Below are 27,918 nucleotides of genomic sequence, written 5' to 3'. Positions count from 1 at the left end.
TTCTATTTAATAACACATTTTCTTAATCCATTTTTTATACTTTAATGTAAATAATTATAGTAATTATATTATTGATAACCAATGCTAATGATCAAGTAATAAGGAATATACTTATTATCGTTAAATCATCTAATAAAATAACCAATGACCATAGAATATAATAATAATTAGGTTAGTAACTTGAGAAAAATGATAAAACTGAACCAAACGCCTAAAGGGATACAAGGGATACATGTCTTTCTTTCAAACTATATATATATATCCACCAAACATGACAAGTCATGGTCACCAAAGAAAATAGAGAAAAAGAAAAGCAAGTAAAAGTACAACGTCCAACTCCGCAGTGGTGATTGGCCAAAGTAAATGATTAGAAAAATAACAAACAAGGAAGTTCTAAATTTGCAAAGATCTTTGACTAATGGGAAGGGGACCACGTTGTCTTGCACGTGGAAAGGTACATCATACCCACCGCCAAACTCCAAGCACCTAATAAATAGGAAGGATTATTTTTGTTTTTGTATATGTCCATATACTGTCGAAAGGAGTATGGTGGACCCTGATAAGTTCCACATGTTTGGTCCTTTACTAACAAAGATATATGTTAGTATGTGTACTTATAAACAAATATGTTTATGTATGTTCCTAAAAGAAAAAGTTAATATATTATATAACATTATACTGTTAAATGGTTAACATGCAATTATAATTATATTAAATAGCTAAGGTATAAAATGACATGTATAATTTATATTGTAAGGAAATATATAATATTGATAAGGGATACATATAGATATACATCCCTTATATAGAATTATTTTTCTTATTATTATATATAACATATTATAATTAATGTTATGTGGTAATAATATTAGTAAAGTAGATGAGAACTCTTTATGTTTTTTAGGTAAGGAAGGTACGCAGTGTGCTAGTAAGGAGTGTGTACAAGGGGGGGGGGGAAGTAAATCCCTCATATTAGGACAAAAGAATCCCCATATAGATAGATATGAGACCATTACAAGATTTGACACATAAGGGGAAATAATCTAAGTGTTACTTGTAATTTTAAATGATAGAGATTTTGACCCTCTCAATATGAAACAAATATCATAAAAATACAAATTTTATGAGAATTTAAGTAAGATCCTATTAGAAGTCATTACCTAGATTATTTTATTTTAGAATTAAAATTTGTTAATATATATTCATTCCTTTCTTAATAAAATTATAGAAAGTCAATAATCAACCATAATTCAAAACGATAAAGTTAGCAGATCACACTCCACCCAAGAGCCACTTCTGGGGGTGCAACTCTTCTGCACACCACTCTCACACACCATGCTCACAGGGTTCTCGCTACTACTCTCCTAGTGGTGGCAATGGTGGTTGGCGTCGTCGCTCGGCTTCTCCACCTTGTCGTGGCTCAGGTTGGTCCCTAGGTCTAGTGGCTCCCCCTCCTGGTGCTTCTCGTGTGGTTTCTAGCAAATGGCCTTTTCACTTGGAGTTGGCTATTTCACCCCCGCGAGCTAATACAAAGGATGGTGACCTGGCCCCTGATGATGTTGTTGATGGTTGGACTGTCCCCAACCCGCCTGCCAATCCGAGGGATGACTAGGGTTGCCATGATTGTGATGAACCACCCCCTTCAGCTAGCACTGCTTTGGCAGCCTGAGGTTGCTTAATATATTTTTTTGATGAATAGTTGTGAACTCTCACTAGGTGATCTTCTATCCCCCAGCCCTTTTTTTGTGAATTGTAACTAGTATGTAATTTATTGATAAAAAAGAACTTCATCAAATAAAAATGATAAAGTTAAGAGAATTATTATTTTATTTTTTTCAATAAAAATAATATGTAAAAATAATTATTGACTACTAAACAAATAAATAAAAACAAATCAACTACCTTACTATGTCTTCATTCTAAATTTCCAATTTTTTTATTTTTATTGGTTGAGGCGGGGAAGTGTGATATACCTTTGAAAATGTGCTTGACTTATATTCTACTCAAATCATTAGATTCCCATGTTTGAAAGTCTGTCTCCAACGTCAATTGTTAACCACCACTCTGAAACTATGTTCATCAACCACCACAGGCTAACTTCAGGATTATCCATAATTAGCACACTTGTTGCAATCCATACTATAAATAATCAAGTCCTTTGTTTAATGCCTGCCGTCCAAGATGCAATGTCTGAACAGACATTAAAAAATTGCTAAATACAACTCATGAAGCTGCTGGACAATTTTAAACCCTGACAACAGCAAAACTCCAAAAACCAAAGTATCAAAATAAGGTTTAAACCCTAACAGCAAAAAAAATTCAACAACAAAAGTAACCAAAAGAAGGTACATCATGTTTCTCACATTTTGCATTTCAGAGAAATGAGCGACTTCTATGTTGCACCATATATTGAAAGATAGGAAGGGAAGAAGTACATGAAATTGCAGATCTTGTTGCTCATTCTACAAAGTTGGGAAGATGGCAACAACAACAAGTGAGTACATCACGAGGAAGTGGAATATGTGTGTTATTGGAGCGGGGCCAGCTGGGCTCATAGCTGCAAGGGAGCTGAGGAGAGAGGGGCATTCAGTGACCGTGTATGAGCAAAAACATGATATGGGTGGCAATTGGTTGTACGATCCCAACGTTGAAGATGATGATCCACTTGGATTGAACCCAATAAGAAAGGTCCACAGCAGTATTTATGCTTCTCTTCGCCTCATCTCATCCAGAGAGACCATGGGCTTTTCTGATTACCCATTTTCAGTCAAAGAAGGCAGAGATGGAAGGAGGTTTCCAAGCCACACAGAGCTGTTACTCTATCTCAAGGATTTTGCTCAAGACTTCAATATTTTGCCTTTGATTAACTTTAATACTTTTGTGGAGTATGTGGGGATGATGGATGAGGGAGGAAAGTTGTTGGATGATGATGATGATGGAAGGAAAATGAATGGGCAGAATATGAAGTGGTTGGTGAGATGCAGGAGAAAGGTGGCGAGTTTGGAAGGAGCTGAATCAGAGGAAGTAATTGAGCAAGTCTTTGATGGTGTGGTTGTTTGCAATGGACATTACACTCAGCCCAGGATAGCTCAGATCCCAGGTGATGATTGGGCATGGTTATTTTGATTCAAATAAAGTGAACAATATAGTTTAAGTTTTGATTTGTTTAAATAGTTTATCTGGAATAAATAGATCTTACTGAAGAAACTGTACTAGACAAACCATCCATAAGCTTAGATTATGCCATTCGAACTTGTGTCCTTGAATCACAGTAATTATAAAGATCCTTTCCATATTATTTCACATATAAACTATGTATTCAAATCAAAGTTTAGATGGTGCCATTTGATCTTAATGTCCTTGTATTACATATTTCAAAACATACATAATTATGATTATCTAAAATAAGTATATATAAATAGTGGATATATACAACATTCTTTCACTTGATGATGTATTGTTGAAGCCAGCCCAAATTGAATGATATTAGATGGAATTGTATTCGTTATTTTCTTGCCATAGTCCTCCTTCCTCCACGTGAATTTGATACGAGAATCGTTTTTTATATCTATGTTTGTGTTTTGTAGTTAGATGAATTTATTCATTCTACATATATTTTATTGATATTATATATTTTATATAATGCAATCTTTTAAACACTTTGACTTATTAAAATAGTTCATCCGATAGATGGGCCATACTCATTATCATCTGCTGTTTAAGTTTGCCATCTCAAATTGTAACAGGTCCAAAGAATGTGAAACTGAAAATATGAAATGAAAGAGAAACTATTGATTCAGATTTTTAGGATACATTCCAAAACATAAAGAATTGATAATTAAAATGACATTGAAATGATACTAGAATAATACACGAATAATATTGAATCATTTACATTGATGTCTGGGCATCTTTATATAGTTTTATTTCCCCTTACAGCAACCACTTACGGGAATAACTTCCCACAACTATATATTGAACTAACTTTATTTATCTAATCTAAACACAAAAACTAACCTAATTAATGTAATAAACCTAACATTCTCCCTTATTACATTAATTCAACAATCATTCTTGCTAACCTAATTAATGTAATAAGTCCAAAATTCCCCCCCTTATTACATTAATCTAACAAAATTGAAAAGCCTTCGATGAAGCTCCTTCACCAATCTTTGAAAGTAATCTGCAACTTCAGATTGCAAAGCCTAATCCTAAAGTTGAGCTCCTTCACCAATCTTTCTCCGCAACTTCAGATTTCAAATCCTAATCCTAAAGTTGCCCTCATATCCCAACTTCAGATTGCAAATCCTGAAATTGGCCTCATAAAAACATTGTTTCTACCTCTTTTACACAACGAGACATAGTTCCTCCACATTTTCACATCTCCATGGAGTGTGCTTGATGCCACCTGTGGTGCTGCACATGAGACGCCTTTCCTCCGAAAGTCCACATCTCCTTCGAGTGTGTCTAATGCCTCCTCAAGTGCCGTAGAAACAATCACCACTAATATGTTTGGACATCTTTCCTCTGAAAGTTGACATCTCCTCCGAGTGTCTCAAACGCCATTCTTGAAATCTTGCCCCTCCTTACTCAGTAGAAGGAAAATCACGTAGCCAAGCCTCCTCTTTTCTTTAGGGACACAAATCTATCAATTCCCCTCTTATCTTTAGGGAGGAATTGGCCAAGCCCCAACTTTATAGGGACACAAATAGTTGCCTCTCATGCAGTAATCATCTCCAAGCGAGAAGCTAGCTTGAGATGATAAAAATCCTCCAACCTCCATTTCCTCCAACCTCCTATTTACTTATATTCTTTATAGCAAAAAACTTGTAGCTTTTTCACCAATCCACGTACAATATCCCATAGATTTTTTTCAACCAAAAAAAACTGTATCTTAATTTGCCATATGTAGAATTCAAAACCTTCAAACTTAGCAATAGTAGACATTTTATCCATTTTCTTCTTGATTGATTTGAAAGAAAATCAAGCAACTTAAATAAAATGCACAATAGAAAAGTGAACACTGCTTACAAATTAAAATGCATCCAAGGCTGTAGGAAATGGTTCTCCAAGAGCATATGACCCAAAGCAACTTACAAATTATGAAAGGCCAAACAAAATATCAGAATCATTCCTCTTACATTTATAATGAATGCAATGCCAACTTAACTGTTGCATACAAACATTATCGTCACTGCTGGTCACAACACATTTTCATCTCATCATTAACTCTCCATTGCCTATATATCTTGCTCTATACCACTGTAACAGGCCCAAAGAATGTGAAACTGAAAATATGAAATGAAAGAGAAACTATTGATTCAGATTTTTAGGATACATTAAGAATTGATAATGAAAATGACATTGAAATGATACTAGAATAATACACGAATAATATTGAATCATTTACATTGATGTCTGAGCATCTTTATATAGTTTTATTTCCCCTTACAGCAACCACTTACGGAAATTTCCCACAACTATATATTGAACTAACTTTATTTATCTAATCTAAACACAAAAACTAACCTAATTAATGTAATAAACCTAACACAAATATCTTATCCCTCTGCACTATAATGTTCTACTGTAGTTATTGGAATGCTTTTGTAGTGGGCGCATTCTTTTATATAGAAACTATTGTTTTTCAGAGGATTTTGCTGTTTGAAACATTCTTCATCTATTTCTTGAAGATTAAAGTAGTGATTCTTCTTTTGGTGAAAAGGGTCATTAAATTCTGTTTTTTTCGTTGAAATCAAAATGTGTAGGAATGGATAGATGGCCAGGAAGGCAAATACACAGCCATAACTATCGTGTTCCAGATCCATTCTACAACGAGGTATTGTATTTTTTCCTTAGATATACACATCTATATACTAACTGCTAATCACTATTCATAGAGGCTTCTTGACCGACCCGATTCAATCAATTTCTGAACTTATCAGGTTAATCTATTTCCCATGTTACTTGACTTTTATTGGGTGAAAGGCTCAGAATAGTGAATATGCGAGATTATAAGTAATCAGAAACGTTTACATCAATACATATATGAACTGAATGATTGTTTGTATAACTATTATCATTAGATCATAACCAATCAACTACTACATCTAATGATCAGCTTAACCCTTAGTGCTACATTGTTAGAATGCATGTTCAATGTTTTGCTGTTAGATTCTGTCTATCTTTTCCATTTGTTGATTTATGTGAATTTATGTGTTGATACGATAGGTTTGATCATAAATAGGTATTTTCTTTAATTATTGTTCTTTTTAAAGGTTTTTACCCGCCATTCCATGCTAGCACCTACGTTCCTCTACGTGACATCAGGTCCATTCCATGGTGGGTCCTTCTTTAGAGATTTCTAGAGTTAGTTTAGCCTTAAAAAAAATAAAAGTAAAAAATATGAATTACTGAATTCAAAATCTATAGGGGTAGGTATTCATGTTTTGTTGGTAGTATAGCTAGAGATCTTTTGCAAGGAGTGTGAAGTAGTTCTATATCATTATTATCATATGTAAACCCAAAAACAATTGTCATCTTTTGAATTGTGTTGACCATTAGTTAAAAGTATATCAACCTCCCTTACTAATAAACAATACCAAAACTTCATGTAGGAGCCATATTTTTTATATTCCACACTAGTCTTGTACCTTTGCTAAAATATTTTGAATAATCCGAACAAACTAATTCAAGACATGCATTGCTCAACTATGTTTACACCTAGTACACTTCCCTCAATGACTATTGATCATGAACTACCTTCTCTAATTGAAATGGTTAGTTAGAGAAATTTCTTGTATCGATTGATTTAGTAGCAGAGAACATGTACTCTTAAAAGTGGTCACAAGTTCAAATCCTCTAAGGAGTAGAATATGCATGCCTCATCTATAGCACAATTAAGTACCTCATACATGCAATATATTATACCAAATAGTCTCATGATATTATAAGTCATATGTAGATCCATAAATATTTTGCTTGATATCATAGATAATAAAATGATCCATTTTCATTTCCATATCAAATCACAAAGGCTTTCCACTACCAATATGTGATGGGGAGCCTAGGAAAAAAAACACAACCCTCTTAACAAGATAGGGGTGCAATCCTATGTTTGACTTGGTTTCCAATGAAGTACTCCACACTACTCTAATAGGCTTTCTCAATCCCTCACACTAACCCCCTAAGCACTCCAAGAACTTCCCACCATTTCAATGCTCCAAAATGACTTACACCTAGACAAGTCTTCACACCCTCCTAGGGTAAAGTAATGCCAACTTGACTTCCCAGCACCTTCATAAGTTGATTGAGTCCCTCTTACTTCCCAAGTGATCAAACAAACTCTTTTGGATCCCTCAAGACACACCTGTTGACTTCTTGCAAAATTGGACTATTAGGTCCAAGTGATTAGGCCTAATTCTAGTAGGTCTTCCTTAGCATTTTTTAGGGATTAAAGGAAAAAAATTCCAAGGAATCATACAACTAACCACAGATTTGAATACCCTTTTGGATACTCCATCAAATCCCCAAGTTTCAAGTCTAGGTTCCACTTTCTAACCACCAAACCCCAATAGGGCTAAAAGGGCTAATAGGCCTAATTAGTCTCACTTTACAAAGAAATTATGAGAAAAGAGACTTTTGTAAACTTAACAACTATTGGATACATCTCCAAACTACCTCATCTTCACCAAATCTAGACTCAAACTTGACCCATCCATTCACCATCTTTCTCTACAATCAATGTTACAGTATAAGCTGAGTGATAGTTATGGTCGAGCAAGATGAAGAGAAAACTGTAGTAGCAACCAAGCATAGTGGATGTCGAGTGAGTAAGTGTAATCGAAGCAAGACAAGATTAATAGAGACTAAGCTACCTAGTGATGGCCGAGATGAAAAACATAGTGATGACCAAGTGTCAGCATTTTAATAGCTTGAGAAAGAATCAAGATTTGAGGCCAAGATAGTCAAATTTACAAATAGGTCAAAATGTATAAATGATAAGGATTGACGAGATGGCATATTTAATGCATGAATAGAATTTGTTAAGCAATTTAAGGTGAATTTTTAATACAAAGTTTCCAAAAGTTTCAAGAAAGGAGAGGAAGGAAAAATTGATGGACAAATTCAATGAATCTGATAAAACCTTAAGATCTACGGTGATGTTTAAGCAAAAAAAAGATCAAAGCTACCTATTTAAGGAGGTACAAGAGGTGTTTTATGGTTTTCAATTGGTGAATTTGTAAAGAACCTTTGAATAACAGAGTATCAGAAGAAAAGTAAGAAGCTTGTGATGAGTGATTGTTTGAAGGGTTTCCAAGTAGATCAGAGATGGAGAATGTGACAAAGTCCAGTAAATGAACTATGAGGAGAGGAATAGAGATCTAAATTTGCAAAGTGAGTTGTATTTTATCAGATCAAACCTAGTTGTTACTTTCTAACTATTGTGGTAGTAAAATCTATGGTGTTTTTTAGTGGCAAATATTCATAATTTTAAGAATTTTAGAAAAAAATTGTTATAATTTGGCTAATAAATTAAGATTTAATGCAACCTAAATCGCCAAATTTTTATTAAATTTGGTTCTAAAATATTTTAAAAATTTCAATAATTTATTTTATTAAAAAATTTAAACTCAAAGATTCGCCACAATATTCGATACATGATTAGATTTGATTCACCTAAATATTATATATTATCAAAGAAATTAAAATTAATTCATCAATAATTATCATAATTATTAGTTACTTTAGGGATATATTACCAATATTTAGTTTTCACTATTGATTTAAAATATAATGTAATTATCCTCATAATTTCCATGGGATAAAACATATTCAATTTTGATTTGTAATATTCCATGACGATTAGCAAACTTCCTATTATTATTAAGATTCACCAATATTTTCTACTCAAAAATTATGATTCCAAAATAATCGCCAATGTAAATAATATTTAAAATTAAAAAAATTGAGAGATTCGCAAATAAAAATAATCTATTTTTTCAAAATAATGAAAGATTTGCCAATAATTTACATCTTTTTTCTGAAGGGGGGTTTCTTAAAGTTTACCTTGGTAAAATCCTTTAATGAAGGTTGACCTAAAATTCATATTGTAAATCCTTTAATCAAGGTTTCATTCTAATGGAATGATCTAAAGACCTCTAACAAGGCCACTCCTCACAAAGTGATTAAATCCTTTAACAGGGTCACACCTAACAATGTGTTTTGTAACCTTTAATACAGTTGGCTCTTAACCAAGCTAACTTCAAAAGAGTAAAAAGTGAGATCATGTTACTTGGCAGGTTTTTCCAAATTGGGTATCCATGTTAAATCCTGGTGTCATACTTGTGTGAATGTTATTTTTTATGTTGCATGTTATTTACTATTATTTATTTCTTTTATTCGACATTTACTAAACAGAGTGCTAAGCGTTGGATGAATAAGTTGGATTACTGATGAATTTTTATTTTAGCTAAGCGAATTTATGAGTTTGAATAAGTTATTTGAAGTTGTTAAAAGCTAAATTGGTACATCTAGACATGAGGATAATTGATTCACCCCCCTCTTAGTAATTATAATCATTCTAACAATTGGTATCAAAGAATTGGTGCTTGTAAGAAAAGTTTGAAGGGACTTAAGATAAAGATCAAGATGTACAAGAGAGAAGTTCCCAAGCTAAATAAAGAGAACTTCCCAACATGACAATTCTTGATGAGATTGTATCTATGTGGAGTTGCAGATTCTGCACTATACTACTTGGAACCCATGACAATTGAGAAAATAAAATAGAAATAGGAGCACAATAAAATGACATGATAGATGTGACATCTTCTTTGAGTCGTGCTAAATTTGATGATGTGAAGGATTTCACTACTGCAAAGAAAATATGGGATAAGTTGGCACAAATTCATGGAGGAGACAAAAATGTGTTAAAGGCTAAAGCTAAAAGTGACTTGAGAATGAAAGAAGGAGAAATTGTTGCATGATATTTTGGCAGAATAAAAGAGGTCATGATTGTAATTAAAGGTGTTGGAGAAGACATATTTGATGAGACTATGATAAGAAAGGTATTGAGGACTTTGCTTCCTATCTATGCAATTAGAGTATCTACAATACAAGAACTAAGATGTACGCCTAGCAATGATCTAGCCTTGGATAGTCTAATTGGTAGACTCGCTGCATTTGAATTATCAGATTTGATAACTATACGTACCTTCTAGTGTTGAGTTTTTTTTCAACTATCAACTAAATCTTGATGGATCCAAAAGGAAGAAAATTTCAAAAAGTAAGCCTATAGATAGTGAATTAGACGATGACCTTGATGATCTAGAAGCATTATTGGAAAGAAGACTACCAAGAGGAAAAGGCAGATACAAAGGTAAACTTTCTATAATTTTTTATACATGTAACAAAATTAGTCATATTGTTGCAAGATGTCCTGACAAAGATGAGGAGGAAAGAAAAGATAAAAAAAGACTAAGGAAGCAAAGACAATAGAGACAACCAAGGTAATAAATACTACAAAGGAAAAGGAAAGAAATCCTATTACATTTCTAAAAAATATGGTTCTAATAGTGATTCTAATGAACATGATGAAGAAGTTGTAAATGTTGCAATGAAAGATGAATCTGATAAAAATGAAAAGTTTGAGAAAACTTCTTTAATCTCACATATAAGTAAGAATGATAAATGGATAATTGATAGTGATTTCTCACATCATATGACTAGTGATACAAGTAAGTTTGAAAAGCTAGAACATTATAATGGTAGTTGCATGTTAAGTTTGAAAATGTTGAGTAACATGGATCATTTTCTATAAATGTACTAACATTGTCATTATAATTGATATGTTCCAAATGCATATTTGAATCTTATATAAATATGAGAGGAGGAGACATGTCTCTATGGTTTAATCATCATTTAATTAATAATAATATATTAATAAAAATAATATTATATATATATATATATATATATATATATAAAACATGGATAAGTATATATAGGAAATGATTATTTACCAATAACAATAATGTATCTGTAATCGAATCAATCTTCCTGAAGCTACAACCTTAACACTCCCTTTAACTAGGGAAGATTTGTAGAACACATTATACTCTCAAGTATATGAAGCGATATCATCTCAGTATGATATTCATGGAATGACATATTTAGGGATATCAACATAAATCCATCAACTTAGATTTTATCATTTAATATAATCCGAAGTATCATTCAACAAGAAATATCAATCATATGATATTCATCATACATATATTCTTTTGGTATGCGCACTAGCATCAAATCCTTGACGCTTTCCAAAAGAATAGGTTTTTTGGCACTCTGGGATAACAACTTAACAAGAATCACAATGTCATGGTCTCTATCATAACAAGTATGATGATCTCTAGAACTCTGGGACAACAATTTAATGAAGTCTAATCATGATAGGTTTGTTTTCATGACTTCCAATACTCTGGGACAACAACTTAATGAAGTTTGTCATGATAATAGGTCTACCATTTATAAGATCCCCACCTTACAATGATTACCTTCTTTTTATATATGTCAATGAAAGATCATCACCTTTCTTTACATATCATATGTGAAATAGTGACCACCAAGAACCAATTTAGAGGGTGGTACAAGGGCTTTCACCTCAATTCTCTCTCACAAAGAAGAATGCATTTCAAGGAATTTCACTTAAAAAATTGCCCCTTATAGAGAAGAAATCATACTTCAAATTTCTTCCTCTGAACAACAATCCTAGCAAGTCAAGTCCTCTAGTTACTCCCATAGAACTCTCTTCGCCTAAGGATGTCTGTCAAACTCTCTTTGAATATGATATCGGTCTTGTTGACTTTTTGGTGATAAGTCATTACTTCCTCATTATGTACATAGAGATAGGCCCATTAAAATCATGTAGTCATACACACATTTTTAGACTCCATCTAAATATCAATATTTTGAGCTCTTACGTTGCCTTTGAAGAAGTGTTAGACTCCCTCTTAATATAGAAGGATACTCATAATCGGAGTCATCGTGAATTTTTGCTTCAAGAGTCTCACTTTATACAACCTGGTCATCATATGACTAATGAATTCTAGATCACAATTTCTTTAGAGCTATTGTCATAAGATTGAGTCTACACTTATATTTGGTAGTATATGTAAGGTACCGACCTTTTCCTGCAAAAAATATCCTTAGACATAAGGGAAAAGATCAAGGTAAATAAATCTTATAGCATGTATAGAAATACAGATAGAAAGAATACTGTGAATAGATAAATGTAATACTCAAAAATACTTATCTCAACATAAACAGATTAGTGATACAAGTTGCTCCAGTGAGGTTCCAAATGCAACAAATTAGAAAATTGTCTCCATGTAAGAATTTTTCAAACAATGAGAATAAAACATTGATTATAATTCCCCCCACAATGTAAAATTTCCACTTACTCCATTTTTTAGGGTTTTCTCTCACTCTTTAGTCTCATTACTACACACATCAAATTATTTCATCCTTGAATGCAATCTCTTATATTTCTTGGTTTCTCATATTATATTATGCACAAAGGGCTTGTGATTGATATATTATTTCCATCAGTCAATAGGAAGTTGAGTCTCCAGTTGGTCAACACCTGTATTAGCATTTGGGCATGAACAGTAACTTTGCACATCACAAAATTTATATCATTTTGTTACAATATATGCAAAGTATAAGCTCACTTAATGTGTCCATTCATCAACTTCACTCCTCTATTTCCAACATATGAAGTAATACAATCTCTCACACACATCTTATTTGATCAATTTCTTCTATATTTATAAGATCTTATTTATTTTAGGTCATCTTCTACAAGGATCGCTTCCATTGAAAGTTTATTGTATGATTTACAAAGTTATCAAAGAACATATGTATGATCTCCTAATGGAGGAAACATATATAAATCACATGATTGTTATAGTAAACACATGTAAACCGTTTCTTTGTAAGTTGTGTGATAACTTATTCATATGCATCTTCAACTTCAATGATTTGATTACTTGGGTATGTCAAAAAAATAAAATTATAATTTTATATTTATAGAAAATATGAAATAATAAGTCATGACAATGGTTTTTCAAAACCAGAAAAAGTTTGTGAATGTAATGTATTCTTTTCAGTTTCAGATTTTCTATATGTTTGTAATAACAAAGATGACAAATGTTTAGATGCATAGAGAAGGAAGACTTTAAATATGAACAAGAAGATCATAAATCATATGACAATGACATATTACAAATGATAAACTTCTTACTTGAATAATGATAAAGTTTATTGTTAATCAATATTGTTGGATCAAAGTTTCAAACATATTAGGTGTTGAATTAAGCTTGATAAACAACAAGCTGATATGAAAACAAGAAAACCCCAAAAAATCAAAAATCTTAATCAAGGTCCTTAACTATGATTCTCTCCACTGAGTACCTAATACTTGTAATACATGTACCTAGTACTAGGGTACCAAGGTGTGGGTATGAGTACCCATGCAACCTTGGCTAGGGTAGTCTTGGAGATGGGATCCAACCTTATATACACACTATACTCCTTTATTGTAATGCTAATTAATGGTTTCTCCAATATAAAGGGTTCCAAACAAACACTCAATCTTGTAAACGCTCGAGTGGAGAAAAGGAGGTAGTGGATCTTTAATGGAGGGGATGAGTCTACCAATGGTGGAGATGGGTTTAAAAGCTCAAGTGATATTGTTTTACGAAAGAAACTTGGAGATCTTATTGGAGAGGCCTACAATAAGGGGATAGTCATGATATGGGAGGTAACATGCAATTTGGTAATAGGATTAGTACATTTTAGCACATTTAAAGGCTCTAGCCTCTCAGGATTTTTCTTTTACAATAACCATTGAGTTTGAAAACATGATAAAGGCTGGGAAAGCTCTAATGTTGAATCACAAAGAGTGATTTGAAAAGTTGACTTTAAAACATTTACATGGTTGTTTTCCAAAAGATATTTTTCTAAATGATTTTCATATTCTTAAGAATACTTAACATTACAACAACTATACTACAAGTTGATATCTTGTTAAGATATCTTGGTGTGCATTAAGGCTTTCGCATGTTGCAATTGAAAGAAAATCCTCCCTTATCAAGAAGAAATTACTCTCTAACAACAAAAAGATACCATTACATTTTTGGTAGCAATGGGATCTTCATTTATTAATATAGGAAATGAAATTTTTTGACAAGTGATGTTGCAATACAAGAGTCCCTTTCCATCTACGACACGCGGTGTTTGGCTAGTTTTTTGTCTCACTGTTGTCCCATTTTCTAGTAGTAACAAGCCTTCCTTTTCTCTTTCTTATTTTGAGATTGATAGATAATTTTATGTTATTTAGCTCAATTTTCTCTCTAGCATGTAGAAATAATCTAGGAAGGCTATTTTGGAATTCATTTGTTCTATTTGGAATGGACAGCCCAATTAATAAAGCCATAATATTAATAGTATGCATGGGATTTTACTTAGCAAATGTTCCTTCTATGTTATTTACATTCATATCATTTCTAACTAAAAAGCAATTCTTTCACATAAGTTGTTTCCTATCATATTTCCCTATTTCTAAATATGTTTTTTAATTGATGGTCGTCATGGATATTCTTTTTGGTGTTTAGAGATATCCTCTTCCAATATATCCAATGAATATCACAATATAAAATTATTATTTTACTGTGCAATTGAAGAGGCGGGGCCATACTGTACTGGAATGCAAATGTTTGAGATATATTCTTCATTGCATGAATGCAGGTTGTAGTGATTATAGGGAATTCACAAAGTGGTCAAGGTATCTCACTGGAATTGCTTGTTGTGGCCAAAGAAGTACACTTGTCTTCAAAGTCTTTGGATGTTACAGAGGGAATACAAAAAATCCAGGCTAATCATCCAAATTTTTATCTCAAACCTATGGTACAATATTCTTAACTTTCCAACTCATTCAGATAGAAATGGATGTAATATATGTGGTGGAATGAAACAAAAACTTAATATACAAATTTATTTTTGAGATTTACCCACACTGATAAGTAGGTGAAATTGTGATATTGCTCTCAGGATTCAATTGTGTAGTTTTTTGAGCCAGACTCATTGACCTATGTTTCATGAGTAGTGGTTCACATGAACCCATCTCTCATGAGAATGAATTGAACACTTAGCGCTCATTGGAGTAATACTGGGATGGGTGACCTCCTAGGAAATCTAGGTGCTTCACCTATGTGAGCATCACCTAGATCTAATGAGTGTTGAGTGTTCCATTCATTCTCATGAGATATGGGTTCATATTAACCACTAATCATGAAACATGGGTCAATGAGTTTGACTCAAAATAGTATAGAGTTGAATCTTGATAGCAATATCACAAGTTAGCAACATGTAAATTACAAACTCTTTTTCTACCATGATTTCTCAAACTAATGTGTACTTTCTCATTACCCAGGTGAAATCTCTTAAAGACAATGGACTTGTGGCTTTCCAAGATGATTCATCTATTACTGCAGACTGTATTATACATTGCACTGGGTAAGACGGGCCAGTTTAGTTGCTAATAGTTATGTTTCTTCTAGAGAACTTCTCATCATGCATCAAGTCTTATTGTTAGTACAAATGGTTTGGGCAATACATTATGTCCTATGTCTTTTGTGTCTGTGATTAATGGTATTTTTTAGAGTACTTAAGAGTTACACCCACTTTGTGCTGACACTGTCTCATTTTTATAGGTATTCTTATGCTTTCCCATTTCTCGATACAAAGGGCATTATTACAGTGGATGATGATCGTGTAGGACCATTATATGAACATATTTTTCCACCTTTGTTAGCTCCATCTCTTTCATTTGTTGGAATTCCATGCAAGGTTTGTACAGACTAAAATCTTTGAATGTTCATGTTCATTATATGATACTTACAATAGGTCCAGTTATGGGGAATGCCAGAATGATTCCATTCTTCTCCCTTATGAGAAACCAATTGTGTATTTATCTCCATGCAATGATCCTGAATTCTTCTTCATATATGCTTCTTAAATTTCATAACCATATTTTTGGGCTCATTGCAGATCATAGCTTTTCCATTCTTTGAGTCACAATCAAAGTGGATAGCACAAATATTGTCAGGCAAGGTAGTTCTTCCATCAATAAAGGACATGATTAAATCTGTGGAGGACTTCTATGAGCTTAAGGACATTGCTGGCATACCCAAACATTATACTCATGATATTTCTAACTTTGAGGTTACTCTTGATACCTTGATTTATTTTATTTTTCACAATTTTTATGAAGTGCATTGATTTTTCCTACATTAATGTCTCATCAACAAATAATCTAGTTTAGTTTTCACCATAAAGTATAGAGGAATCTTTGATTGAAATGAGTTGAAAATCTACATGTTAACTTCCAATATTGTATCGAGCAATACATTATGTGACAAAAATTGGCTTTGTAGTAAAGTCAATGCATTTTCACATGTGATAATGGCATTTTGCACTAAACAAAGTTACTTGATAAAATAGAAAGAAAGAGGTGATATATTCACTCAATTGAATGTAATCCTAGTTATTTCTATCATGAGTATCTATACATGGCAATTGCATAATATTAAAATGCCAGAATTCACAATGGAAGACACTAAATGACATACAACTGCCCACATCCCAGATCACTAACAATAACTATAAGTATAATGAATACGTCTCTATATAATAAAAATGTCTGTTGTTTTTCTACCATCCTTCTTATACATCTAACCCCCATAGAATATATTGAGTTTCCTATCTTAATGAAGAATAAAAATAAATTTGTAAGGATTTGAGAATAATTGAAACAACTACTTAACCAACAATAAGCATGATTAAGAACAAGAATCATAGGTCTATCTGACATCTCAAAGAATATCTATGCTTCCAAGTATTACATCTAAATCACCAACCTCTCCAAAAATCATAGAAATTACTAGATGATGCTCCTCAAGGTTGATTGTGACCATTAATTGATGGTGCCTAGTAATTGGCAGTGATTTCCTCATATTACCATTTACTTCCAACTTCTTCATGTTAGCCACTTTCTGAATATTTCTATTTTCATCAAATTTATGTTATTCATGGTGCATGAGAATGTTATAAAGTTTTCGTTAGTGCTTCCTTGAAGGCATGTGTTGATGTTAGACACAGAAAAATCAATACCTTTGTTGATTGCAGCATTGTGTATATTTTGGTATTGATTATACATGGAATTCTTATGATTTTCTTTCAGCTCTATCAACATCTTGCAAATTTGCTTGTCAGTTAGCATGATAATCCTTAACGTGTCAATTTTCTCTTCTTCACCTTCCATTTTCTTCTTTAAATTTTGATTTTGAGAATTCTTTATACCCAACTTGGTTATTCTATTTGTCAATTGATGCACTACTTTGCACTAAATGTAACTTGTGTTGAAGTCCACATTTCATCAACGTAAGATACAATACCAATGTTGATTCATGAAACTAAAAAAACTATTTAGATAGAAATAAAAATGCTTAACATTATCTTAAAAAAACCTTGTAGGTAGAAGTAAAAATGCTTAACATGATCTAATGTAGCATGATTTTTAGACTAGTACCTAAATTGCTAACTATAAAAGGCCTTCTTTAATTTGTTCTTTTGTATTTGGCATGTAACTTCAAGCATTGGCTTAGAGAAAAGATTTGATGTTAACCTCGGCTATATTCTTGAGCTCTTTGTGCAGTATTGTGATTGGTTGGCAGATCAATGTTGCTATCCTCGCCTAGAGGAATGGAAGAAACAAATTTGCTTGGCAACTCTGGCTAATGTTGAGTCCAACCTAGAGACATTTCAAGATTCTTGGGATGACCAAGATTTGCTTGATTTAGCTTTTTCAACCCAATGTAAAAGTTGATTTGTTTTGTAAAAATGAGGGTTACCTAAGATCTCTATGATGATGTTGTATAGGATGAGATTATAATAAATTTGAATGAAAATACAAATATTGCCTATCATTGAGGAGTAAAAGTATACTGAGCATGCAAATTGGAGGTTAGATTTCTTTTTTTTATAACTTTAGCATAATGATGAAGCAATGAGATGTCTTTTATAATTAAAGAATATAACATAATTAAGAGGAATTAGATTTGTGGTTCTTGAACCTTAGTTATATTAGTTCAAGTCCTAAATACAAACTAACTTTGAAAGATTTTATTTCTAAGTAAATTCCTTTATTTTATTACTTTTATGTTATCTATTGTATGTTGATTATTAAGTCTCGACACCTATAAGGATTGGCCAGTGGCCCTTAGGCAGGGGTCCATGAGAATTTTGTTGGGGGTAGGGGAGGAGGGATGGGTACTCTCCCTCATGCTTAATATTAGTATGAGATTACAAATATGACCAACATTATCCTCATCGATAAATTATATCCTTTTTGGAGTCTCTTGTATAGTTGTTACAAAATTATTATTGTTCTTCCACCTGTAATTGAATTCAATCCAGTATGTCTCTTGGATTTGTGAATCTATTATGTATACCCCTGATTTCTTTTGTGAAAGTTGTTTTCTGATTTGAAAGATCATAAGGAAAGGAAACACACTATTTTCTGATCATCTTCATTGTTTTCAATTTTCATTCACATTCTCAATGCAATGACATTTGAAAGCATTCAAAATATAGCATAGTAAAAGAGCAAGTGCATAGAATCGCCAATAAATATATGGTTTCATCAAATTCATGTTACATAACATCAAAAGATAGATTGAATACACATATTGAAGACCTGCAGAATGCATATTTGATAGAGGTGTGAACATCACACACACTAAAAGAATTTAATGTCTCCCTGAGTTAAGAAATACCTTCAGAAAACTCCGCTGCAGCAATTCCAGAATCCCCATACACCAAGGGCGATTGAAGTAAGAAATTCCACTCACTTATTTAACAATTCAAACTCGTTCAGATCAGCTAGGAACCCTTGGATACCTCCAAAAGATGATTTTGCAGCCAATTTCACAAATTCCTGGAAGAAGTGATTTGAGCTAAAAATATAAATGCCAACTCAAAATCGAAATATTATATATGCACCCTCATCGTCTAGCCGTAAGTAAACCCTTCAGACAATATCTAGAAAAATATTTGTCTTATTTTCGGAGATACGAGCCAAAATGTGAATCTTAGGGTAGATAGAATAGCACAACCAACAGTGGTAAATGTTTCCTAAAAATCCTTGAAATTTGAAGAGTGCTAAAAAAACTAAATAATCCACAGTAAAAACAAGAAACCCAAATCAAAATACCTTATAAATATTCATTTTCTTCGAACCCTTATCACCAAACTCAAGCAAATCATTAAAAACTCAAACTGGAATCAACAACCCACTAGAGTGGATCTTGCACCCCCAAAACCAAGCTCACTGAAAGAGGATTTTTCATTCTCAATAATCCAAAGAAGTACTCTCCAAGTTCACAAGGAGAATCAAATGATTAAAGTCCAAACTCCAATTTATTGAATTGGAGAGAAAATTAAGGTAAGTGAAAATTTTATATATATATATATATATGTGTGTGTGTGTGTGTGTGTGTGTATGTATATGTATATGTATATGTGTATATATATATAGTCTTTCTTTATTAATAAAATAGTAAAGTTACATATTCACAAAAAAGGAGTTGGGGATACAAGATCATCCTTCAAAAGTTCACACGGCTCAAAGTTGGAAACACTTGACAACTATTCATCAAAACACATATAAGAATTGCCCTCAAGCAGTTAGAGCAGTGCTAGCCAACGAAGGAGGATCATGTCTATCATGAAAACCCCAGTTGTCTGTAGGGTTAGAAGAAGGCTCAAGAGGAGCCCACTCATTGTCAGCAACAACAGAAGCTTGTTCTTTTTCTTCTCCCTCCACCAGGGAGGCGAAATGGCCAGGTCTAGGTGGGGGAATGACCACTCAGGATCAGAGGTTGGAGGAGTTGGCCAGCCAACTGAAGCAAGAGCAACCTCGACCACCCAAAGCCATGCCACTAAGAGGTAGAGAGGTGGCACTGAACATTCCAGCTACTAGGAGAGTGGCATGGGGCCTAGGACTGAGGCGTCTACGAGCGGCGGGATGAGGAGCTATGCCCATAACGGCAACCACGAGGTGGAGTCTAATCCACTGAAGTAGAATATGATGGAACCTAAACAACCATAACAGAGCATTGCCCTAATGATTGAGAAACTCTTGCACGTGGGCCACCTTGTTAGCCTGTACTTGAATCTGTAATAGTACATTATTGCAAATGCAAGCTTTAGCATACATAGACACATTAATATCAAGAAATGTGTGAGTAAAAAGTACTGCATTTCTATCTTTCCATAAAGAAAATAGAATCTCCAATTTGAAAGCATGCCAAATTTGAGAGAATTTGAAGGGTATCCTCATGGAGTCCCCAAGCAAGGCCATGTGCCAAGAAAATAGCTCTCACTTAAAGGGCCTAAAAAAGTCATGTATCCAAAGCCAATATTGTTGAGCTCTGTGACAAAACCAAAAGGTGTACAAGAAAGACTCAGCTTGTCTGCAAAATGGACACCGTGGATCAAGAATATCTAGATGCTTGAGCTAAGGTCCTAGAGGCAAGCCTTGGAAGAGGACACACTAGGAAAAGTGTGCGATCTTCGGCTCAATAATGGCTTTCCTTTTAATATTAAACCTATATCTCCAATTATGCTGTGTGTATTGAAGGTGCCAATGTTGGTTGAGTGACTCAACCCTGGGTAGATGAGGCATCAACCACAAGTATCCCATTGTAGGCTTGTAATTGACAAGAGGAGTATACAAATACCACTTCTAGTCCTTCCACCAAGACTTGACAGATTGAATATCTAGCTTGTGAAGTGAGGGGGAAAAGCAGAGACCAGTAAATCAAATGTTTGACGATCTAGGTGAGTCAAACAATACTAGACCTGCAGATTTTCCCAAGATCTCGTACTCATTGTGACTCTAGAGAATAGATCTTTGGGTGTCCTTATGCCACATTTGAAATAATGTAGAGCACTGACACCTTGAATCTTGGCAAGTGGCACACCCTCGATCGCAAACAAGGGTGACCACCACAAATTGTGATGATCCATGGAGAGCCCATTTCTAAAACCCTTGCTAGGCCAACGAAGCCATAGCTTAACAACTTCCCAAGCTTTCCATATACTCTTGACCACAAATTAGCCTTGAATTTGAATAGGATTTGAGATGATGAGAAGGGTCTGAAACCTTATCCCCTTCTACATCAGCCTATTAGCAGAAAAACCAGAGGAGGTGCAATTTCAAAGAAGGATCTTCTAGGCTTCATTCCCTAAAAGGGCTCTGAGAACCCACTTGATGCACAAGGTAATGCCTTGTTGTTTAGTGAAAATAAGGCCCATACCGCCAGACTCTTTGGGGAAGCAACAATATTCCCAAGCAACTTAGTGGAAACCATGGTATTTTGCATCTGAGGCCTAGAGAAAGTCTCTGGGGAGCTTTTTCAACTTACCATATAAGGCTTTGGAGGGAGCCCAACAAGAAGAGTGATAAACAAGAGTAGTAGCCAAAACCTTGGAGAAAATTTGAAACTTGCTAGCAAGCGAGAGAGACTTAGTAAGCTAGTATTCCAATGTTTTAGCAATTTTATCAAGCACAACATTCCAAAGATCAACCGCTGAGGCCTGAAAAGAAAAGGGGATACCAAAAAATAAAATAAAAGATTCTCCATGTTGGATCCATCTCCACTGGAATTGAGCAAGCAAGTGTGGAGCAAGGAGGAAGGATTCTCTATAGCAAAGAGTCTTGTGCCATTGAATGGAATACCTAGAAGCCAAGCAGAAGGTTTCCAAATATTGAAGTGCATTACTGACATTATCTTCATCCTCAATCAGGCTGAGGAAGGTGTCATCAAAAAAATGTCCATTGACCATCTGAGATGGGAACTCTGGCAAAGAGATTCCACGAACTTGACCAGAAGAGATGGAATGAGCCAGTAGGTAACCAAACCCTTCAACAGCCAAAACATACAGAGCAGGAGTGAGAGGACAGTCCTAGCGAATGGATCTAAAAAATTCAAAGGCCTTAGACAACTTTCTAGTGATGGTGATACATGCAGAAGCTTCACCAAAAAGCATCTCCATAGACTAGGAAAAAATTGGGTCGAATCTGAGGACACAAAGCATAGCAAGAATTAAAAACAATTTTATGCAATCATAAGCTTTAGCAAAGTCATTTTTGAGAAAACAAGCTTGTTGCTTAGATCTGTGGGCCCATTTCATTCCTTCCCAAATAGCAATGATGTTGTCCATGATGAAGCAAGATTTGATGAAACCGATCTATTCTGGACGAACAATCAAAGACAACAGATGATGGATTTTGAGCACCAGGGCTTTGGCTATAATTTTATAGGAGACATTCAACAGGGTGATGGGTTGCCAATTATAGATCTCCTCCAAATCTCTAGTTTTAATTATGAACTTTATGTTGCCTTAGTTAAAAATATTGCCTAGGGGAACCCATCGCACCCAAGGGTTGGATTTGTCATCCACCATGGAAAAGACAGCCTCCTTGAGGTTGTTGAGGCTAAGAAATTTCTCCTAGAAAGCATGATGTTCAACCATATGATAGTTAGGAGTAATGATAATGCATTCCTTCAGGGCTTGCTCACATTCTCAAGTGAAATCTTGAGTAGTGAAAACCTTCTCCTAGTGATGAACAAAGGCTTGAAGAAAGTCAAGAAGGTAGAAAGAACCTATTGCCTTTTGATTTTTAATCCCACAGAGGTATGACAAGCTCTAAGAGCTTAAAAAAACTTTTTCCAAGCCTGGTCTCCCACCTAGAGCCAGTGAAGGTGAGCTTTGATTTGGGCTCCCTTGGTAACATAATTATCAACAATTTTTTTTATGGTGAAGATTGGAAAACCAAAGTTGTAGGTCTAAATCAAACAAATTGAAGGCTTGAGCATTAGAAGTCACACACGGATCTTTGGTGGTAGCTTCATACAGGAAAGTTTCCTTTCGTAAATCCAAAGAAATCTTATCATACGGTTGATGGGATCATTCCACCATTGTATCCACCCAAATTGAGTGTGGGGCTGACACTCTAAGTTCTAGACACGCAAAGTATGAGCCATAGCGGGCTCATGACACAACAATGATGTGTTGAGAAAAAAAAGAGTTTTAGAATGATTTCTCTGTGCTGTTTTCATGTGACAATAAAGAGAATTGAAAAATGATCTGACAAAGTCACATCCGGTAGAGGAATGATAGGAAATTCCCTTTCTTCAGAAAAAAAACAAAAAAGATTGTATGGATATCATCGCATGATCAATCCTTTTTAAAATGACAACAATGGACATTGTTAGTGTTAGGATTTAACCACAAATAGAAATAACAATTACATGTAAATATAAACAAGATCAGCAAATAATAGATCACACAGAAAAGAACACAAAACATCAAGATTTAACGTTGTTCACCCAATCCCTGGGCTACGTCCAACAAATAGCAAGTCCAATATTATTACGATCTAGTGATTACAACCTAATTACAATCTGTAATCCCTTACAACTCAATACTGCCGCAAGAACCAATTTTCACATCACTCCTTATGAAACAATCCCTAACCCTAAGCCCTTTTATACAAGTATATTTGCCACTTTAGGGTTAAAATTTGTTACAATATATCAGTCGTAAATTGGCGAATATAAACAATAGCCAATTGGTGACTATTAGCCATTGGCAAATAATAGCCCAAAAAAAATTATGAAGTATGTACAGTACTTCCCTAATTAGTCACCACAAACAAACAGTTAGAAATGTTAAGGATAACGGAGAGGGCAAGGGGAGGGGGGTGAATCAGTTACTCAAGGTCCTTGAGTACCATTTGAACAATTAAACATAAACAATCATTGTTTAGTCTATCTTGTTGTTGCTCGGTCTCTACTGTAAAAACTATTTTCTTAAATATAACTTTCTTTGCTTAATGAAAACATCATCAAATGTAAAATATATAAAGCATTCAACACAAGTTTGACACTAGGATTTTATGTGGAAACCCAATTTGTAAAAAATCACCACCAACATGTCACTACTTTTCACTCTTTCAAAGTGAGCTCTGTTAGAAGCCAACCTTGTTAAAGGTTTGCAAACACACTGTTAAATGTGACCTTGTTAAAGGATTTAATCACCCTATTAGGAGTGACCTTGTCAGAGGACTTTGATCATTCTATTTAGAATGTCACCTAGTTAAAGGATTAACACAGACTGTTAAGTCTTCCAAATGACTATTAGGTCAACCTCTATTAAAAGGATTTCAATATAAACTATTTACAATGATTAGAAAGCAAATAGTAGGTTTGGTCTGTGTGATTACAAATCACATTGACAGTTCAAATCTCTGTTCGGTCCATATGTTGACTTATTGATAAGTTCTCAATTGTCATCTTTGTTCTTGATTCACTTGGCAACCCTTTAAGAAATCAACCTTCTCTTCTCAACAAAACTTAAGCCTTCTGCTCAAATTCACTTATCAACATCAGCATTTGCATAAGCAATCTCCTTTAGCTTCACATTCACTCTCACTTGTGCATTTCTGATCAACCTTCTTCTATATGTGTCTCTTGCAAGCAATCACACCCACACTCTTACATTTGTTTGGCTTTGTACCTCTTTAAATAGGTAATTCTTTCTTTACCATTTTCCATCATCACCATAGATCTTAGGGTTTATGATTAGGTTCAACACAATTCATTGTATCTGTCCATCTTCTTGATCTTCCTCTAGAAACTTCTCTAGAATGTGTCTATTAGGTTTTTACCTAATCCTCGCCTTGAATTTAATGATCCAACTCATCACCTTTATCTTCAACATGGTTTATATCTCCCAAGAAATCAACTAAGTCAGCTAGATCTCACGATTTCCTCAAGTTCATTCTCATAGTATTACTCAACAATCTCAAAATTTTGACACTTGGTCATTACTGAATTATTTGGTCACTGTAAAACTTTTGGCTTGGCATCAACTATCTTTCTCGGGCGATACTAACGCTCGATCAACATTAGATTTTCTCGTCACTAATTGTGGCTTGGTTGACACTAGCATCACTCAACATTCTTTAGCCTTTTTCTCTATTTCTCGGCTTGACTTAACTTTCTTGACATAAATAATCAATTTGTTTTATCAAATTCTATCTAATCAAATGTCCATTATAGTTTCCTTTTCATAACTCAACCTTTCCTCTATGTGCTATTGTTATGAGCAATTTCTCAAATCCTCTTCATCAATCAAATAGATATGACATTTGGATTAAGTAGCAATATGTCTTATCAATAGATTTGACATCAATGACAAAACAATAATTGTTCCAATTGTAAGTTTTTAACAATCTCCCTCTTTGGCATTGATGACAACATCTCTCTATCTCAATATTAGCAATATCTCAATGTATCAAGTGTATCTCACTTTGTTACCATACAATCCAAAATATTTATCCCTCTGAGATAATAGTTTCATTTCTATATTCATATACTCATCTGATGCATATCTCCCTTTTTCTTTTTATCTCAGTAGCTCTCTTCTTAGACAACGATCTCCCTTGTCATGTCTCCCTCTTTGTCATTGCAACTTCTGTATATTCTCCCTCTCTCTTTACATACTACTTCTTCTGTATATTCTCCCTCTTTGACAACAATGCCAAAGATACTCAACTTTCATGGCTTCAATATCTTCATGCATCTAAGTTATGTAGATTTTGCATGTTTGGTTGATTTCTATCATCTGTTTATGACTGATCTCTTATGTTGTACTGAACTTTCTACCTTAGGCATTTCCCAAAGTATATTTGTATTGCACATCACTCTATAGGATATTCTAATTAGCACATGCGATGCAATGCACCTTGTCTCTTCAAGTAGCTTTGGTTAGGAGAATTACCCCTAATTTACCTCTAATATATTCATGAGCATCTTTAGGTAAGGGTTTTGTAAATATGTCAACAATATGTTCTTTGGTGTTCACATATTCTAGCTTTACTTCCTTATCTTGAACTAGTTCCCTCGAGTCGTGATACTTGATAGCAATGTGCTATATCTTAGTGTGCATCACTGGATTCTTTGAAATGTTGATAGCACTTGTGTTATCATAATAGATAACCACTAGATCTATAATCTCTTCTTTCATACCTTTCAACAATTGCTTGAACCACATAATGTTTGAATAGTTCACTGCAGCTGCTAGATACTCGTCTCCAACTATTCATTGGGAAATACAATTATGCTTGTTGCTTGTCCATGACACCAATCTCTTTCCTATAATAATGCACCTCCACTAGTGTTTTTTCTATCATAAATATTTTCTACCCAATTTGAGTCAGTGAACACGTTTAGTTCAAATTTAACACTTCTTTTGTAATACAATCCATAGTCTTTTGTACCTTTTAGATATCTCAATATCCTTTTCATTGCCATCATGTGAGTATATTTAGGATTTTCTAAAAATATAACAACTATTCCAACTTCTAAAGAAATTTTTGGTTTGTTGTGAATAACATTATATAATTTTTCAATCATGGATCTATATAAGGTCTGGTTCACTTTAGTAGAATTGTCATTCTTAGATAACTTTTTCATGTAGACATAGGTGTACTCATTGCCCTTGAATCTTCCATACCAAAAGTCTTTACTATCTCCTTGATGCATTTGGATTGAGTGATAAAAATACCAAACTTCATTTGACATACTTATAATCCAACAAAAATTTTGATTTCACCAAACATAGACATTTCAAAATCCTTCTTCATTTTATCAAAAAATTATTTGCATAATGCTTCTCTTCCTCCAAATATAATATCATCAACAAATATTTTAGATAATAGTACTTCATTGTTCTTACCATTCTTCAATATAGATTATTGTTATCATTTGTCCTTTCAAAACCAATATCTACCAAATAACTATGTAATCTTTCATACCATGCTCTTGGGGCTTGTTTCAATCCAAAAAGGACTTTGTTCAATTTGCATACCATGTTCTTCTTGTCTGGATCTACAAATCCTTCAGAATGTTCAATGTATACTTCTTCCTCCAGTATACCATTTTAAAATGCAAATTTGATATACATTGAAATTCTTGTAAGTCGAATATGCAAGCAAAGTTCTAATTCCTTCAAGTCTTGCCACATGAGAAAAAGTTTTTCCATAATCAACTTCTTCTTCTTGAGCATAACCCTTGCATACCAGTCTTGCCTTGTTTCTTGTTACTTCTCCATTTTTATTGAGTTTGTTCCTAAAAGTCTACTTTGTCCCAATGACATTTTTTTCTTTTGGTCTTGGCACTAAAGTCCAAGTATTGTTCTTCTCAATTTGGTCAATTTCTTCATTCATTGCATGAATCCAAACTTCATTTTCTAAAGAAACCTTTACTATTTTGGGCTCAAATTCATAAAGTAAACATGTATCATCTTTGATTCTCTTATCATAACACTTGATTCGGCATCACCAATGATTTTTTTAGGTTTGTGATGTATTCTCACATATTTTGCTAGCACAAGTAGTTTCCATTTTTTTCTTCTACAAGTTCATCTGGAAAATAATCTCAAGCTCATTTTATCTTTCTTGTTTAGGTTCTAGTTCATGTTTTGCATGCTCGGCATTTGCTATTTGATTGTTTGCATTCTTTTGCTATGACTTGACATCTTCAGTCTTTTGCTCGACACCCACTCTCTGTTGCTCGATATTTTATATTTGCACTTCCTGTCTTCTAAGAGACTATAGCTTGATTTTCTTGTTCATTAGGAGTAATGGTAGCATCATCATCCACATAGATGAATGTATTGTAGTCTTCAAGTTCTTCATTACATGCAGTCTCACTTCTTTTTGCAAACTCA

The 27,918-nt window shown here is 33.8% G+C and overlaps 1 protein-coding gene across 1 annotated transcript; it reads left to right on the top strand.

Moving 5' to 3' along the window:
* Positions 1-2,478: 2,478 nt before the first annotated feature.
* Positions 2,479-20,147, top strand: LOC149564524 (flavin-containing monooxygenase FMO GS-OX-like 9). The gene is made up of 8 exons (XM_089816194.1): positions 2,479-3,100; positions 5,769-5,839; positions 14,806-14,964; positions 15,491-15,573; positions 15,771-15,906; positions 16,108-16,281; positions 17,774-17,933; positions 19,867-20,147. Exons 1-8 carry the CDS (start codon positions 2,479-2,481, stop codon positions 20,145-20,147), a joined length of 1,686 nt encoding a protein of 561 aa, XP_089672320.1.
* The last annotated feature ends 7,771 nt before the right edge of the window (positions 20,148-27,918 follow it).

The sequence above is a fragment of the Cupressus sempervirens genome, chromosome 3 (genome assembly GCF_028749045.1).
Source record: "Cupressus sempervirens isolate cs-2001-9-10 chromosome 3, ASM2874904v1, whole genome shotgun sequence".
Taxonomy (NCBI): Eukaryota; Viridiplantae; Streptophyta; class Pinopsida; order Cupressales; family Cupressaceae; genus Cupressus; species Cupressus sempervirens.
Note: the sequence above shows the minus strand (reverse complement) of the source record. Positions and strands in the feature narration are given on the sequence as shown.

Bases quoted from the DNA above. Each gene is read 5' to 3' on its own strand.
- LOC149564524 (XM_089816194.1), top strand. From the start codon at position 2,479: ATGGCAACAACAACAAGTGAGTACATCACGAGGAAGTGGAATATGTGT. The intron at 5,840-14,805 runs GTATTGTATTTT...GCATGAATGCAG, and splicing joins CAGATCCATTCTACAACGAG to GTTGTAGTGATTATAGGGAA. The intron at 15,907-16,107 runs GTTTGTACAGAC...GGCTCATTGCAG, and splicing joins TTGTTGGAATTCCATGCAAG to ATCATAGCTTTTCCATTCTT.